At 36.5% G+C, this 17,613-nt stretch overlaps 1 protein-coding gene across 1 annotated transcript in view; it reads left to right on the plus strand.

Annotated features, from left to right (window-relative positions):
• Window positions 1-9,701, plus strand: part of arid4b (AT-rich interaction domain 4B) — a 94,770-nt gene extending 85,069 nt beyond the window's left edge. Inside the window, exons 18-22 of the mRNA XM_016241241.1 lie at window positions 2,671-3,899; window positions 4,171-4,172; window positions 4,892-5,094; window positions 5,178-5,324; window positions 8,957-9,701. Coding sequence (XP_016096727.1) covers window positions 2,671-3,899; window positions 4,171-4,172; window positions 4,892-5,094; window positions 5,178-5,324; window positions 8,957-9,096 — 1,721 coding nt within the window. The 3' untranslated portion in view covers window positions 9,097-9,701. The remainder of the gene's footprint in view (window positions 1-2,670; window positions 3,900-4,170; window positions 4,173-4,891; window positions 5,095-5,177; window positions 5,325-8,956) is intronic.
• The last annotated feature ends 7,912 nt before the right edge of the window (window positions 9,702-17,613 follow it).

Consider the following 17,613-nt stretch of genomic DNA (forward strand, 5'->3'; position numbering starts at 1 on the left):
CATAAAGACAGTAGTCACTTGCCTCGTTTCTGAATGAATCAGCCGTTTGAACGAATCTGTTGAATGAAGGACTAAATGACTCACTCATTCAAACAGTCATTTGCCGCCACCTACTGGTTTGGTTTCATATTTGAAACTATCATTGCATTTCCACCAACGTTTCTTATTTGTATGTTTAAAAATATTTTAAGCATTAATCATATAAAATTCGTTATGCATTCTTAATTTTGCAGTGTAAATGCATTTATAGCACCTCAGCTTCATCAAACAGTCTGTGTAAATACATCTAATGCCACTTCAGATGCAGCTTCTGTGTTTGCTGCAGTGGAAAGATGCAGTTTGTTGATACTGATTTCATTTGAATGGTAACAGCTCTACAGTTGCTTATTATTCAAACTGAATTAATTAAAGCAATGTAAGAATTTGATGTGAAAGATGACACGTTTAATAAGGACAGTGAAAAAATTACAATTTAAGACACATAGTGGGAAATGACATCTGTTTTGTTATATACAGCTACTCCTTTTCAGTTAGTTGTTATTTCTCTCTTTTCTAGTCACAGAGCACTTTATTTTGAGAGTTGTTTACATGAGAGAACATCTGTAACTTTGTCCAGATTGGGGGAATTGTAATGTTTAATAATTTTGCATAAAAAAGTATAGATTTTTGTTTGTATATGCTGTCAATTATAGTTTTTAGAAAGAAAATCAGAATTGGCAAAAATCGGTATCGGCAGGTCAAAATCGGAAATCAGAATCGGCCAAGAAAATTGCAATCGGTGCATCTCTAACTGTGATGCTTTCAAAACAGTCTGTTTCAGCGGATTAACTTATGAATCAACCAATCACATGAGTCTATGGGCTGGACTATCTATATGTACAGTACATCGCTAGCATTTGGGAAACCTCTTTGGAAAAGTTGTTGTTATTGTTCTTGTCATTGTCTCTGTTCATGTTTTGTTCTACTAGTGGCTGAGAAATGGCACACTTCACCTTTAAGCTTACTTGTTTACTACAGGGTTCCCACAATCATGGAAATCTTGGTAATATTAGGCCATTTTTAAACTTGATTTTTTTTTTTTTTTGAAAAGTCTCATTTGTTTTTATTTATTTATTTTTTTGCCTATTTACACCACCATTCAATTCCGTTCCATTCAGTCTTTTTTTTTTTTTTTTTTTTGAAATCAATACTTTAAATAAGCAATGATGCTTTAAATTAATTCTGACTGACGCTAAAGACATGACATGTAAGATTCTTTATGTAAGATAATTTTTGGGGAAAATTAATACTTTTATTCTGCAAGGACGCATAATTGATCAAGTGAATGTAAAGACATTTATAAAGTTGCAAAATATTTTGATTTCAAATAAACTTTCTGTTCATCAGAGTCCAGGAAAATGTATCATGATTTCCACAAAAAATATGAATCAGCACAACTGTTTTCAACACTGATAATAATAAATGCTAATAATAAATGACAAATCTTTTCTTGAGCAGCAAATCAGCATATTAGAATGATTTCTGAAGATCATGTGACACTGAAGACTGGAATAATGATCACAAAAATAAATTACATTTGATTACATACAGTATTCTCATAGAAAACAGCTATTTTAAATTGGAAAAATAGTTCACAGTATTTCTGTTTTATTGTATTTTTGATCAAATAAATGCATCCTTGGTGAACAGAAGAGATTTCTTTTAAAAAAGTAAAATAATTAAAGTAAAAATCTTACAGACCCCCCACTTTTGGACGTTAGTATATGCAGTTTCATCAACTAGAAAATGTTGGTGGTTGGATTTCTAACACTTGCAATAAAATAAACATTAACTGAAAAACAATAATTATTATTATTTCATATAGTTGTTTCTCTTTTTTTTAAGTTGAAGTACTAAAATAACTAAAATAAATACAAAATGAAACAAATTAAATCAAACTAAAACTTAATTAAAATCATATAGACAAAAATGACAAACACAATTACTAAAACTTTATTAAAATAAAAAATACAATCCATTTCAAAATAGTAACTAATAGTAAAATATTAACAAACTTTAATAGTATATCAATGATACTAAAATAAAATTGCATGAAAATTCATTGACCAAAACGTGTGGGAAACCTGTTTCAATTGTCTAATTTAGCACTGGAGCAGAGCTAATGTTTTAGTGCCATCCCTCTGTTTCCCACAGGCTCTGAAAGCTCCACAGACGACAGTGAGCGAGAAGACGACGGTGACGCTGATCACGACGAAGAGGATCATCCAGGAGCACGAGCGAGCCTTCGGAAAGCAGGTCTTCCAGAGCGCCCGCTTACGCCACAGCACTGGGAGAGCGGAAGCCCGTCTGAAGCCTTCAAAGCTCCCGCGGTCGCAGACGAGGAGCCGAGTGTCCAGGACAGCCCCCAAACAAAACTAAAACTTAATTAAAATCATATAGACAAAAATGACAAACACAATTACTAAAACTTTATTAAAATAAAAAATACAATCTATTTCAAAATAGTAACTAATAGTAAAATATTAACAAACTTTAATAGTATATCAATGATACTAAAATAAAATTGCATGAAAATTCATTGACCAAAACGTGTGGGAAACCTGTTTCAATTGTCTAATTTAGCACTGGAGCAGAGCTAATGTTTTAGTGCCATCCCTCTGTTTCCCACAGGCTCTGAAAGCTCCACAGACGACAGTGAGCGAGAAGACGACGGTGACGCTGATCACGACGAAGAGGATCATCCAGGAGCACGAGCGAGCCTTCGGAAAGCAGGTCTTCCAGAGCGCCCGCTTACGCCACAGCACTGGGAGAGCGGAAGCCCGTCTGAAGCCTTCAAAGCTCCCGCGGTCGCAGACGAGGAGCCGAGTGTCCAGGACAGCCCCCAAACAGGCAAGAGAAAGGGCCAATTTGAGGTGGAGCTCGAAGGTTCTGGCGGCAGAAGAAAAAAGGCACAAGGTCAAGGCGAACGCGCTTTGAAAAGCCCAGTGAAAGGCAAAACTAGAAGCAGCAGAGGAGGTGATTGGCTGCCAAGTAGTTCGCCCAAAAAGTTAGAAGAACGAGGCCCGGTGGAGGATAGAGGCGCTCAATCGTATAGCAGCTCTGAAGACGAAGCAGATCCTCCAACAGAACCACAAACCAAGGAAGAACCAAGAGGAAATCCCAAAACCAAGGGCTCGCCTCCAAAGAAATACAACGGAGTGAAGGAGAAGAATAAAAGCGGGCGTTCGGGATTCTGGGAGATCCCGGAGAAAAGAGCCAAAATATCCACAGGGATTGAAGAAAGGTCGCCTGGCTGTCGTACCAAAGGCCAGAAGGACGTGTGGTCCAGTATCCAAGTTCAGTGGCCCAAGAAGACCCTAAAGGAGCTGTTTTCGGACTCTGATACCGAGGCAGCCAACTCGCCTCCGCCCACCGTAACGGCTCCGGACGAGCCCTGCATCGAACCCTCCCGGGACGAGGAGATCGCCGAGGACAAGCTGCAGGAGCATCCGAGCAGCGGCACCAATTCGGTCCTCAACACTCCTCCGACTACGCCGGAGTCGCCCGCCGAGGTCCGAGCGCCGTCGCCACCTGCCAGTCCTCCAGCCGTCTCTTCACCGACAGGAGCGCTGATGGAGGAGCAGGCGGGGGGGCGCAGCGAGTCCGACAGCAGCACGATGGAGGTGGAGAGCTTGGGTGGAGAAATCCAGGAGATTCCTCAAGAAGAGGGGGCAGGTTCCCCTTCCAAGGCCTTCGATGGAAACCTGTCGTGCAACAGTAACAGTAACTGTAGCCTCACGCTAAGCAACTGCAGCCAGCAGGAGAGCGAGCAGAAAAATAAAGGTACGTACCGTCGTCTACATCAGTGGTTTCAAACGTTTTATGCCAAGTACCACCTCAGAAAATATTTGGCTCTCCAAGTACCACCATAATGACCAACATTAAAATACAGTAGCGTAGTAGGCCTAACTATTCAGATACAGCTCTGCACAGTTAAAAAAACAAATATTTGTTGTTGTCAGCCACTTTAACATTGTAAATACACCGTTTGAATATTAACACTGTATAATTCACTTAGGGCTGTGAAATTAATCGAAATACAGTTTCGATTTCGGCTTCCAACGATTATACAAATCCAATAATCGAGATAAAACGATTATCGGGCCCCATTCCCATTCCTCCTCTTTCTAGCGGTGCGGTTTCGCTCCTACATAAAAGCCCAAACTTAACGTGCAAATCAGTAAAATCATGAAATGTGATTTTCGCAAAATAAAACGTGCTTGATTTATTAATGGTTATTAGATATGTGCGTGTTCGGTGCAATGCGCTCCGACATGGAGCAGAACACGGACATATAAAGTAAACTTTTAGCTTAAACTGCGTGCCTAAATGGTCAAATACACGTAAACACTCGTAGCCACATACCTTCTATGTAGATATCAGAGAACAATTTAAAATATTGTATTCTGTCACCTTTAATTATTTTCAATTATTTTTGAGGATGGTAAATTTGACATCGTTCTCTCTTCTGACTGCCGTTATCAGTCTCTCTCAATTTTTTCCATTTTTTTTTGAGAGTCATGAAAACACTATCGTGGAGTTTTTCGTTTGCTATTTGAGCAAATGGGAATGCAAAAAATATATTTGTGTATAGTTATATTGTGAAGTTAACCCAACTATGATGACTTCTGCTGCTGAGAAACCTGGAAATGTGAAAAAGTATGCATGTACTTGCGCACCACCCGATTTTTGTAACCGTGCGTACGTTTTCGTGCCGGTCTCACATGCACATTGACTTGGTTTTGCACTAATCAATTGTTCCACAAGGTGGCAACACTGGCCCAGGCCGCTGTTTCACAGTAGAAAAACTAAACGAGCTTTCATGAAGAGGTTTCATGTTTGTGACGATCAGTGTTTATCTCTCCTCTCCTCTGGGTGGCGCTGCAGCCCACAGCAGTGACAGTGAGGACCAGTGTATGAGCGAGAGCACTGCCAAATCCCCCACAACCAAGAGCAGCAGCGAGCTGAAGAGGACGCCCCCCTCAGGCCACAAGTACCACAAACACGGCGATCCGGATCACTCCCACGGCCGGAGCAAGTGGAGCTTCCAGATGAGTAAGTGCCACAGACTGCCACTCATTCTCAATGAGAAGAAATTCATGTTTGATGCTGATTCCCTTTCGCTCCTGCTCCTCCAGCGGACCTGGAAAAGATGAGCAGTCTAGAGCGGATAGCGTTCCTTCAGGAGAAACTGCAGGACATCAGGAATCACTACCTCCTGCTCAAATCTGAGGTGGCCTCCATCGACAGAAGACGCAAGCGCATGAAGAAGAAAGAGAGAGAGAGTGAGTGCTTCCACCTCGTGCCTTTATTAATCACCTTGCGATTTGTGTTGGGCAGTATTGTTTTAGCGTTACTTATACACTGATGTAGTATTTATTACTGTTTTGAATGAGGTTTATTAGTATATTTTCAGTTTTCATTTTAATTTTGGCACAAGTTTTAGTTATTTTATGTAATTCTTTTGTCATTGTTAATTCTATTTATGTATGTATGTATACATTTATTTTTTCTGTTTAGTCTCAATTTATTTGTATTTCTCTGTCAGCTTTAGCAATTTTAGTACTTAGTTATTTCAGTTAGTTTCCAAGCCATCATTTCTAATTTTGTTTCATTTATTCTTACTTTTGTCATTTTTAGTAGTTTTTATGTATGTTTCAATTTAATTTTAATATATTTTATTCCCGCGATTAGGGCTGGGTATCGAGTTCGATACTTTTAGGCACCGACCGAAATGCCTCGATACCATCGAGTATCGAAAAACGTCTTGTCGTTCGGTACCAAATTTCGATACCTAAGCGGTTAATCTCATCAGCGTCAGTGAGCCGATAAGCCTGCAGCACTAGTGTTCGACTAGAAGAGGTGCGGCGCAGATCGATCATCCGCGAGAGCGATTCGAAAGTGTACTGAGCAGTCTGCTCTCTTTAGCTCTCGTGGTACTGTGATACACCGACCGGTCTGCACAGTTGGTCCACGTCAAGTCGAACACACCTACTAGTTTACACCGGTTACACTCAGAGATGTGGCGCACACGTGAGGCTGTAGTCTGAATGCTGGTGTCCCAGCCACCTTAGATGTAAGGCTACATTTACACTGGTGCGTTTGTTTTTAAATGAAAGCGATCCTCGTCATACTGGCGTTTCCACTGCATTTCAAGCCGGCTTTCCACTATCTCCGACAAACGACAGACCGGTCATTCAGTCATTCATTTCCAATGGAGAGTATCACGGGAGCTGCGTGGAGCTCCGATCATATGCAGATGTCCGTTCATACGTTAAAATTTATTTCCTAAAATTGGTATCGAAAAAAGTATCGTTAAATAACCAGTATCGAAGTCAAGGTATCGTTATCGGTGTCGAAATCGAACATTTTTGAACGATACCCAGCCCTACCCATGATAACTTTGGTGATTTTATTTCAGTTAGTTGCCAAGGCAACCTTTCTAATTTTTGGAAATGTTGTTGTGAGCTTTTGTCTAGGGTTGGGTATCGTTTGGGGTTTTTTCAATACCGGTGCCAAATCGATACTTTTAAAACGGTTCCGGTGCCTAAACGGTGCCTGAACCGATACTTATTAAAAAATAGATAAATAAAAATTCCCCAAAAAATGATGGATTAGCCATTAGCACTATAAACACATGATGTCTGTTTCATTCATACTGGATGCCAGAGGGCGCCCTCGCACAGAAAATCCACACATCCAATCACAGAAGTAGAGAGCTCATGCCTCTCCAGGAAATCCCTTATATGGACAAAGACATTGCTATTATATCTGTATCTGAGTAAACAGAACATATATAAACTATTGAATGATAAAACAAAGACAAGAAACACTTGACTGCGACAATATAGTTTATCTGTGTTATTCAAGCCATCTCTGGTATTTTCATTATAATTGAGTATATTTATAATAGGGTGACCATATTTTAGTTTTCCAAAAAAAGGACAGTAGGGGGCGGGGTTCGTGGGCGGGGCTTCACCTAACAGTATTCATAGCAAGGTTGTTTTTTTGTTTTTTTTTGCTTATTTTGTTTTTATAATAAATAAAAAGAAAACAAGTAGAACGAATAGAAAAAGAATAGGGAATGCTAGTGTTAGAGGGTCATTTTTTTTATAAAAATAAAACAATTCAATAGAACAGAAAAAGAACGGATAATGTTAGTGTTAGAAGGTCATTATTTATAAACAATAAAAAGAAAATAAGTAGAAAGAATAGAGAATGCTAGTGTTAGAGGCTCTTTTTTCTTTATAAATAAAACAAACGAGTAGAATAGAAATAGAATAGAGTGCAAATGTTAGAGGGTCAAGTTTTTTAATTAAAAAAAACAAGCAGATATAATTAGAAGTAGCATTAGAATAGAGAGTGCTAGAGTTAGAGGGTCAAATGAAGATGAAAGAGATGTGTTTTCAGCCGTTTCTTCAAAATATTAAGGACTCAGCTGCTTGGATTGAGCTGGGCAGTTTTGTTTAGCTTTAATATTTTTTTCAGTGTTAGTAATTTTAGTACTTTAGTTCATTAGATTTCGGCTTATTTCAATTATTTGCCAAGGTAGTACTTAAAATTTTTCTAATTTTTGTGCTTTTGTCATTTTTATTCATTTATATATATATATATATATATATTTCTTTAATTTATTTTTATGTAAGTTTTAGTCATTTTACTACCTCAACTTTAATTTAAGTTAGTTGCCAAGGCAACATTTCTAATTTTTCTTTGTTTTATTAATGTTGTAATATGCTTTTGTCATTTTTATTAGTTTTTGTGCCTTTTATTTTTCTGTTTTATTCAATTTATTTTAATTTCAGTTTTATTAATTTCAGTACTTAAACTCATTCAGTTAGTCACCAAGGAAACTTATTTAAATGTAAGTTTTCCATGTAATATTTACTGTATATTTAGTTTTATTTCAGATGCTGAAAACTACTTTTAGTAGTTTTAATTGACCATTACAACACTTTTCTTTGACCTGTAAAGTTGTTTACAACATAGTTTTTAATTGTCATTTTACAATTTAGGACAATACCATCGACATTGGTGTTGTTTAAAAACTTGCTTCCTAAACAACATTCAAATTATCAGAATTTTCCAAATCTCTAGTAGTCAGCATTTGAAGTGGATCAAAAAAGTTCACCAAACTTGTCCTAAGACAAGAACACATTTTGGTTTTAGGACAACTTTGATAAAAGGTTTTGATCCACAACTTCAAATGTTGAATAGTGCTTTTGAACAGTTGATTCCATTAAAATTTTGGAATTTCTTTGAATCACTTTTTTCACCCGTCCAGAGTTTGCAAGATTACTTTGAAAAGCTGACTTTAAAAAGACTCCCTAACCTATTTCCCCTGACACTGATGACATTTACATTACATTTTCATTTAGTCATTTACTGTAGCAGACGCTTTTATCCAAAGCGACTAATGGAAGCAATCAAAATCAACAAAAGAGCAATAATATGCAAGTGCTATAACAAGTCTCAGTTAGCTTTTATTATATAATAAAAAGAAAACGGATAGAATAGAAAAAGAATAGTGAAGCTAGTGTTAGTTTTTTTTTTACTAACAAGCAGTTAGTAAATTAATAGAGTGCAAGTCTAAAAGGGGAAAGTCTTCTTTTTTGAGAATAGAATTAGAATAGAGAGTGCTAGAGTTAGAGGGTCAAGCCAACAAATAGTTCAAATAGAATTAGAATAGAGAGTGCTAGAGTTAGGCCAGTGGGGGGTTTGTAGGCAAACATCAATGCTTTGAATTTGTGACGTGCGTTCTTTTCGACTCATTAAAGATTAATCTTGCAGCCGCGTTCTGGATTAATTGTAAAGGTTTAATAGAACTGTCTGAAAGACAGCATTGCAATAGTCCAACCTGCACAGAACAAGAGCTTGAACAAGATGATTGCTCACCCGTACCCCTCTTGTGTCCCAGCAGGCGCAGCGGCGGCCTCGTCCTCGTCTTCATCCTCGCCGTCCTCCAGCTCTCTGACAGCGGCTGTCATGCTGACGCTGGCCGAGCCCACAGTGTCCGGTGCACCGCAGACCTCGGGGCTGTCTGTGGAGTGCAGGTGACAGCAGCGGGACGCCGGCGGCGAGCAGCACAGAGCACTTAACCAGCACCCGGCCCGCCTCGACACTGACGGACACAGCGACGGGACGAAACCAGAGCCACCAGACAGCAACAAGCACTATTTTATATCAACAACTGTTTCCTCGGCAAGCTAATTGCACTCAAGTGCACTTTCTTTCTGAGAGTTGTGGGTGGGTCGGGTTTGACAACAGGACTATTTCTGTTTGTTCGTCCGTTCGTTTTACAAACCAATCCCATTCATTTTTGACCATTATGAATATTTGATTCGGTCTTTGAATATGAATTCATCCACAGTGACTGAACACTGTAATTCACCCTCAGATGCACCGGTCCCGGGCCGGAGCCGTTAAAGAGGCGGCGGAGTTTAGAAACATGGGAATTCACTGACGGTCAGTCGACGCTGCAGTGCCTTACGGTTTGGGCACTCGTGAGGAATGCTGGGAAATGCTCAGTGCTGGCTAACCTGTAATCCAGGGGTAGATGTGTGTTTCATAACAGAGCCCAAACTCACATGAAACAGAATATCTGCTTTTCTTTTTAATCATAACAGGAATCAAGAGTCTGTCCAGGTCATATTTCACCCTAAAATTATATATATATATATATATATATATATATATATATATGCATATATACATATGCATATATTTCTTTGCTCAAAGATAAAAAAGTAAATTACTGAATTTTTTAATTGTGATTTTCCCCCCCCCCAAATATGTGTAATTATTTATTAAATATAACATTTAAAAATACTGTATTACAGTAATAAGAATCACCACTGATTCATAATTTCACAATGAATGCAATTCACATTGATTTCTATAAATATATATATATATAAAATATAATTACTGTATTACAGTAATGAGATTTATGATAATCACTGAGAATGGAAATGATTTAAGCAATTTCACAACAAAAAATAACAGGTTTCGTTATGCTTTTTTAATTGTGAATTTTTTTTCTGTATAATTTGTTAAATATATGATTTTTTTTAAATACTGTATTAGAGTACTGAGAATCACCTCTGACAATAATAATTATACATTTAATAAATAATTATATATAAATTTCACAATGAAAAAAAAACCTTAATGCACTTAAAAAATAGGTTTCATTTTTTAATTGTGAAATGTTTCATATATATATATATATTTATATACATGTTTATTAAATATATAATTAAAATATACTGTATTACAGTAATTTGTAATATTATATAATAAAAAAAGAATTGTATATTTAATAGTTGAATATAAATAGTTTCATTATGCAATTCTTTTACATTGATATTTTTAATACATAATTATTTAATTAAATATATAGTTTTTAAAAATACTGTTACAGTAGCAATTGAGAATTATATATTTAATAAATAATTATATATAAATCATGTCATAATGGAAAACAAAATCTTAAAATGGCCCTAAAAATTGGTTTCATTATGAACGATTTTTTGAATATTATTGTCAAAAAAATGCCATATTGCAGAAATGAGAATCACCGTTGAAAGTGATGAGAATTGTATATTTAATAATTATATATAAATTCATTTCACAATTGAATTTAGTTTAGTTTTAGGGTTAAATTTGACTTGGCTGTGTTTTGGTTCAGATCTCGTCTTATGAATGTCCCAATTTGTCCATTGTTTTATTTGTAATGATTTCAGAAAGCCTTATGAACAGCCCTTCATCTTCACCGTTCCCCGCTCGATCCGCTGTGTTTGTTCATGTGTTTGTCTCGTCGACAGACGGCTGAAGGAGGCGCGAGCGAGTCGAGCTAAGGGCTATTGAGCAGCGCGCTCACGTTTGGAGATGGAGAGAGTTTGCGTTCAGTGTCTCTGGAGGTGAAATGTATTATGATTGTTGACAATTTGAGAATTGATGACTTTTTCTGGCAGCCAGGATTCTAAATGTATTTTACTACTGAAATCTATCCAGACCCTGTGGGGTTTTAATGGTTAATGTGGCAGTATTCAGAAGTGCAATGACAGATGCCGGTCTGTTCTGTACATAGCCTTTGTGTGTTTATGTCTTCCTTATTTCCATTTCCCTCCTCTTTTTCCAATGCTGTGAGTGTAGGCACGTCATTGCCACTGTGGGAAACGGTCCGCTGGTTTGGTGGCTTGTGGGTTAAAGCAATAGTTCACCTAAAAATGAAAATGCTTTCATGTTCTTCCAAAACCATTTGATGATATTTTCCTGTGAAACACAAAAGCAGCTGTTTGCTTTTCCTACAACAACTGTCAGTCTCTAAAAACAACATCATTTCAGTCTGTTTCTCACACAAATCTATCTAAAGAAGCTTCTTTCCACCACGGTATAAAAAAATAAAACCGCTAACTGCGACTTTTTTTTCATCTCGCCATTCTGACTTTTTTTCTCACAATTTTGAGGTTATATAGATTTAGAGAGATTCTCAGAGTTCTGAGAAAATACATCAGGATTGTGAGATGCAAATTTAGAATTCTGAGAAAAAGTCAAAATTGCAGATTTAAACTGAAATTCCAAGAAAGAAAAAAAGGCAGAATTGTGAGATGTAAACTAATAATTCTGAGAATAAAGTCAGAATTGCAAAATGTAAATTTAGAATTCGAGAAAAATACATCAGAATTACAAGACATAAACTTAGAATTCTGAGGGGGAAAAACTCAAAATTGTGAGATGTAAACTCAGAATTCTCAGAGATGTAAGTGTAGAATTCTGAGAAAAATACATTAGAATTACAAGATGTAAACTCTGAATTCTTGAGAAAAATGACAGAATTGTGACATGCAACTCAAAACTCAAAAACTCAAAAGTGCGAGATGACTTAAAAATTGAAATACAGAATTTAAACAAGAATTGCAGAATTGCAAGATGCGAACTCAGATCTGAGGGGGAAAAAAGTCAAAATTGCGAGATGTAAATGTAGAATTCTGAGAAAAATACATCAGAATTGCAAATGTGAACTTGGAATTCTAAGAAAAACGGCATAATTTCAATATGCTGAACTTTAAGCGGAAAAAGTAAAAATTGTGACACAAACACAAAAAATATGGCAGAATCGCTAGATCTAGATCGCTAGACTGGCAATTGCAAGAAAAAAATACTTAAATAGGGAGATATGAGAAATTAGAAAAATGCCAGAATTGCGAGATAAAACATTTTTTATTGTATTATTCAAGCTTCCGTATCTATCTTGATTTTATAAGACTTCTAATATAATAATAATATAATATAATAATATAGCACAACAGCCACTCCCAGGAAAAGCAACAGCATGGTGTGGAATGACATGAGGATGAGTGAATGTTCATTTGGGGTGAATTACTGCTTTAAAAGTAGAACTAGAGTCAAGTTACCATAAAACCAAGAGAAGCTTCGAGAACCAAGGAACACCTTCCTATATTTTGATGTGGCTCTCCTTACTTTGAAAACGTCAGGCTCTCATCTCTAAACCTCGGTGGTTTCATCCTGCGCGGTCTGACCAGGGAAAGGGTTACGATGGTGAAAACATGCGTCGTATGTACTGAAGATCTCCAGAGTTTCCTTTGTATAGACTCCCTCTTGTATCATAACCTGAAGGTCTGTAGCGTTTGGCACTTGTATGTCTTTGTTATACATTTGTATATTGAGAAGTGTGTTTTGAGTCGAGCTATTTAATATCTTGCACTGTTAATACCATGTACGTTTCTGTACAGTTTTACTCTTTTAACTGTAGCGTCTGTGTACATCCCGAAGGTAGAAGCATGTCCATTTTCTTATCCGTTCTTTTGTGTTTCCTTCTTGCATAGAAGTTAGTTTTGATTCAGTTTTTCATACTTTTTCGTTCTCGTCTTTGTGTATTTCCGTTAAATTGTGCTTGTACCAGTTTTTCTTTTTCTTTCTTTTTTTTTATAATGGGGTATTTTTCAATCTGTACATGAACTGTAAAGTTTTATGGATCTTTACAAAAATGTTCAGATGTTTGTAAAGATGAGAGAGAGAGAGAGAGAAAGAGAGAGAGAGTGTGTCAAAGCTTAATGGGAGGTTCTATCATATTTATTAAGCTCATCAGAAGATGGATCGTGTGTAATTTATTGTACAAATGTAAGCAGAAAAGTCTTTGAAATAAATGCCATAGTTTGTGACCTGGAAAGTCCACTTTGGTTCCTATCAGAGATGAGTGATGATAAATGTGTTTCACAATACTAGATCTACTGATCTGCTGGTGTGTGTTGATCTAAAATATCTTCTGAAGAACAGCACAACCTGAGACTGACGATACGGAACAAAGGTTTATATAATTAAAAAAGGTTTAAACATCTAACAATGCAAAGCAAAACAAAATAATGTAATAGAAAACCTCTATATTTGGAACAGAAATGAGCACAATGAATAGTTTATTTTTTACTTCATAGAGTGTGTGTGTGTGTGTATATATATATATATATATATGTATATATATATATATATATATATATATATATATTGGGGCTGTCAGTTTAACGCGTTAACTTAATTAGTTATGAAAAAATAACACGATTAAAATATTTTAACGCACTGGCCCCGCCCCCAGACCTGTACGTCATCTTACACTTCATATAATTAACTGTTCACCATAATATGGTGCAGGACAACAACTCCATAAATGCAGTTATGCCCTAAAAATTCAAGATATTGGGGCAAAAAAATGCCCCTGTATGAGTTTTTGTCTCGTATTTATATCATATGATATCACACCAGTGCTGTTTTTGTCCCGAAAATCACGAGTTTAAATGTGATTTTATACAACAGTTCAGTAAATAAGTTAATATTGTGCAAAACTTAAACACAATATTGTGCGTTTTGTTCAATTTTGCCAACGAAAATATGACCTATAAAGCCATAGCAGAATTGTTGCGCGTCTCCGAGCAACACGGTGGTGTTTAGTTTCAGAATGAATCCGCGTTTTGAGCAAATCAAGTGAATCAATGATTCAGTAGCCCGTTCATAGAGGGAGCCGTTTACTTCATTCCTGAATGAATCCGCGTTTTGAGCGAATCGAGTGAATCAATGATTCAGTAGCCCGTTCATAGAGAGAGCCGTTTACTTCATTCCTGAATGAATCCGCGTTTTGAGCGAATCGAGTGAATCAATGATTCAGTAGCCCCGTTCATAGAGAGAGCCTTTTACTTCATTCCTGAATGAATCCGTGTTTTGAGCGAATCGACTCCTAAAGTCATTTACCGCCACCTGCTGGTAGTTTTAGTTTCTTCTTTAGAGTATGATTTCATTTATTAAAAAAAAAAAACATTAAAGGGATAGTTCACCAAAAATAAATAAATAAATTCTATCATCATTTACTCACCCTCATGTTGTTTCAAACCTGAATGACTTACTTTCTTTTGCACAACATAAATGAAGGTATTTAGAAGACTGTTGGTAACTAAGCTGTCTTGGTCACTAGTGACTTTCATTGCATGAACAAAAAATACTGAGATGTTTCTCGAATTATCTTATGTTCCATACTTTGTTAGGCCATTGTAGCCTCAACATTTAACACAATAATAGCCTTAAATTATCTTTTGTGGGTATTTTCACAGATAAATTTAGTTTGCGATTAATTAATCGCAGCACCCTGTAATTAATTAGATAAAAAATTGTAATCGACTGACAGCCCTAATTAAAATAAATAAAGAAATACACACACACACACACACATTGCTTTTATTAACTTTTATTTCAGTTAACTTTTTAAGTTAGGAAAAGTTAAGTTAACTTCTAAGTAGGATAAATAAAATAACTAAAAAGTTAACAAATTCACTTTTATTTCGTTTTTTTTTTTGATTAATCGCATCCAAAATAAAAGTTTTTGTTTACATAATATATGTGTGTACTTTATAATTTTATATAATTTTAATTATTATTTGTTATAATTTGTTTTATTTATAAAATTAGACACATATTTATATAATATTTCTATTTATAATATTTATGCATAGTATAAATCATATTAATATGAATATACACATGTAAATATTTCTTAAATCTATACATGCATGTGTGTGTGTGTGTGTGTGTGTGTCTATAAACATACACAGCACACACACATACATTATGAAAACAAACTTTTATTTTGGATGCCATTAATCGTGATATATATATATATATATTTTCTAATTTTGATCTGCGCTTGTTGTGAGAGCTTGTGTAGAATAAACAAATCAGGCCAGAATGAGTCTACTGAGAATATTATAAAGACATCTGTACAATGATAAGCATAATCAATTATACCTGTTAATTCAAAAGATTGATGCCTGCTATACAAATAGAAATATTTCCAGTAAAACAAACTGAATTGACGTTCAATTGAAAATGAATATAGAATTTTTTCATAACACTATGCGATTGAACATTTACCGATGTAAGTATTAAACAATGTACTAATGTTATTATTAGTGTTTGCAGTGAAACATACTGACAAAAAAATGCTTCTATATGCAGTAAAACGAGTTGCATACATTTGATTTCTATACGCAAATATCGAATATACAATTATGCATACAAAAATAAATCAGAACAAAAGGGCAGAGAGAAAACTGAAAGCAGCTACAAAAAAATAATAAAAGCATTTTTTCACCCTATATAGAACACAGTGTTCCGTGAAGATGTTTGTAATCTTTCAGGCGTCTGCAGCGAACACTCGCACAGAGCTTGAGGTTAAGGCTAGAAGGGATACGGATAGCGCTACTGAGCATGCGCACATCAATACAGCGTAATTTTTGTCACACTGTACAACAATAGTTACAATTTTTTAATTATTGTAAGGGGTATTTTTAGGGTTGGGGTTGGTGTAGACGTTAATAAAACACAATCTAATAGGTAGAAAATTAATTGTTAGTTTCCGGTCTGAGCTGTATCCCTTCTAGCCACAACAACCGTCATCAGAGGGGTCCTTCCGCCGCTGTGTGAACACGTGCCCCGCAGAAGCCGCAGCAGATCTCCGGTAACGGCGCCGTGATGATGGGCGGCAAACCGAGCGCGATCGCCGCGGGCGTCTGCGGCGCGATCTTCATCGGGTACTGCATCTATTTCGACAGAAAACGACGCAGCGACCCGAGCTTCAAACCCCGACTGCGTGAACGTGAGTCACGTGATCTCACTCATCTAAGCCAGTGCTTGGATTGATTTCTTTCCCAAATTGCATCGTCTGCTCTAAAATACGAATGTTTCAGGAGTTTAGGACACAAGCTGATCTCAAAGTAAACATAGCGGCTAAAGTCTAAGTGATTTTGTGGTGGCTGTGCTTTAAAATTATTTATTATTATTATAATCTAACTTTGAAAGTCTGACACTAACCAGTGCTGAGTCCTGTAAAGTTAACCCTTATACCCTTAACTCTCATGTTATAACACACAGTCTTGATGATAACTAGCAGGCCAGTCACGTTCAGACTCTATTTTGACCTTAGATGAATGCTTCATTGAATCGGTTCGTTTGAATCGGTTCGTTTGAACGGTTCACCTGTGAGTCATAAGGTGATCATGCTTTCATGATCAGATCAGTCAGTATGAATGATATTTACACCCTGATGTTAAGTGTTGTAGATCATATTGGGTTTTTGTGTCGGTCTCGAGATTGAACTCAAGTTGCAGGCAGCTACTTGATATGCATGTGCATTAAATATGTTACTATAAAATAAATAAATATAGGTATCTGTAGTTTCATGTGCTGTTTTTTTCTCTCTTTTTGTTTTTTTTTTAGGGAGGAAGAAGCAGAGAGCTGCTCAAAATAAATCTGGACTCGCTGAAGTAGGTCCAACATCTGATCACGTTTAGAGGTTTATGAATCTTCTCATTAATTCAGTAGATATTCCTCGAGAGCAGGAATTTTTTTTTTACCCACCATCAGTCAGGTGAGCTCAACATACGTATCACACCCATCACTGCATTCTCTAAACCCCCCGAGAGCTGCGTGTAGCTTCTGGGACAAGTACGGATGCTAGAGAAAACCAAGAACTTTCCAAAGCTACATGTCTTCACAGTGACTATTAGCTATTTCACCTCTTGAACATTGAAATACCTGACAACTAATCATTGCATGACAACATGCTGTTAGTAGAGAATTTGTATAAATGGAATAGTTCACCCAGACCTAAAAAATGGCACACTCGGGTCATCTAAGATGTGGATGAGTTTGTCTCTTCATCAGATTTGGAGAAATGTAGCATTGCATCAGTGTCTCAGCAACGGATGCTCTGCAGTGAATGGGTGCCGTCAGAATGAGAGTCCAAACAGCTGATAAAAACATCACAATAATCCATCAGTTAACATCTGGAGAAGACAAAAGCTGTGTTTGCAAGAAACAAAACATTTTTAACTTTAAACCATTGCTTTCCCTAATATATGAGTTCATAATCCATAATAACACTTCCGCCAGTGAAAAGGTGCATCTCCTGTCGTCTCTCACATCAGAATCCAGCCACATATGTGTTTAGAGCTGTTTAAACGCTGCTTGATCTGTGCAGATTTCTCTCCTGATTCACACCAGAACACT

The sequence above is a fragment of the Sinocyclocheilus grahami genome, unplaced genomic scaffold (genome assembly GCF_001515645.1).
Source record: "Sinocyclocheilus grahami isolate Dianchi unplaced genomic scaffold, SAMN03320097.WGS_v1.1 scaffold616.1, whole genome shotgun sequence".
Lineage (NCBI taxonomy): Eukaryota > Metazoa > Chordata > Actinopteri > Cypriniformes > Cyprinidae > Sinocyclocheilus > Sinocyclocheilus grahami.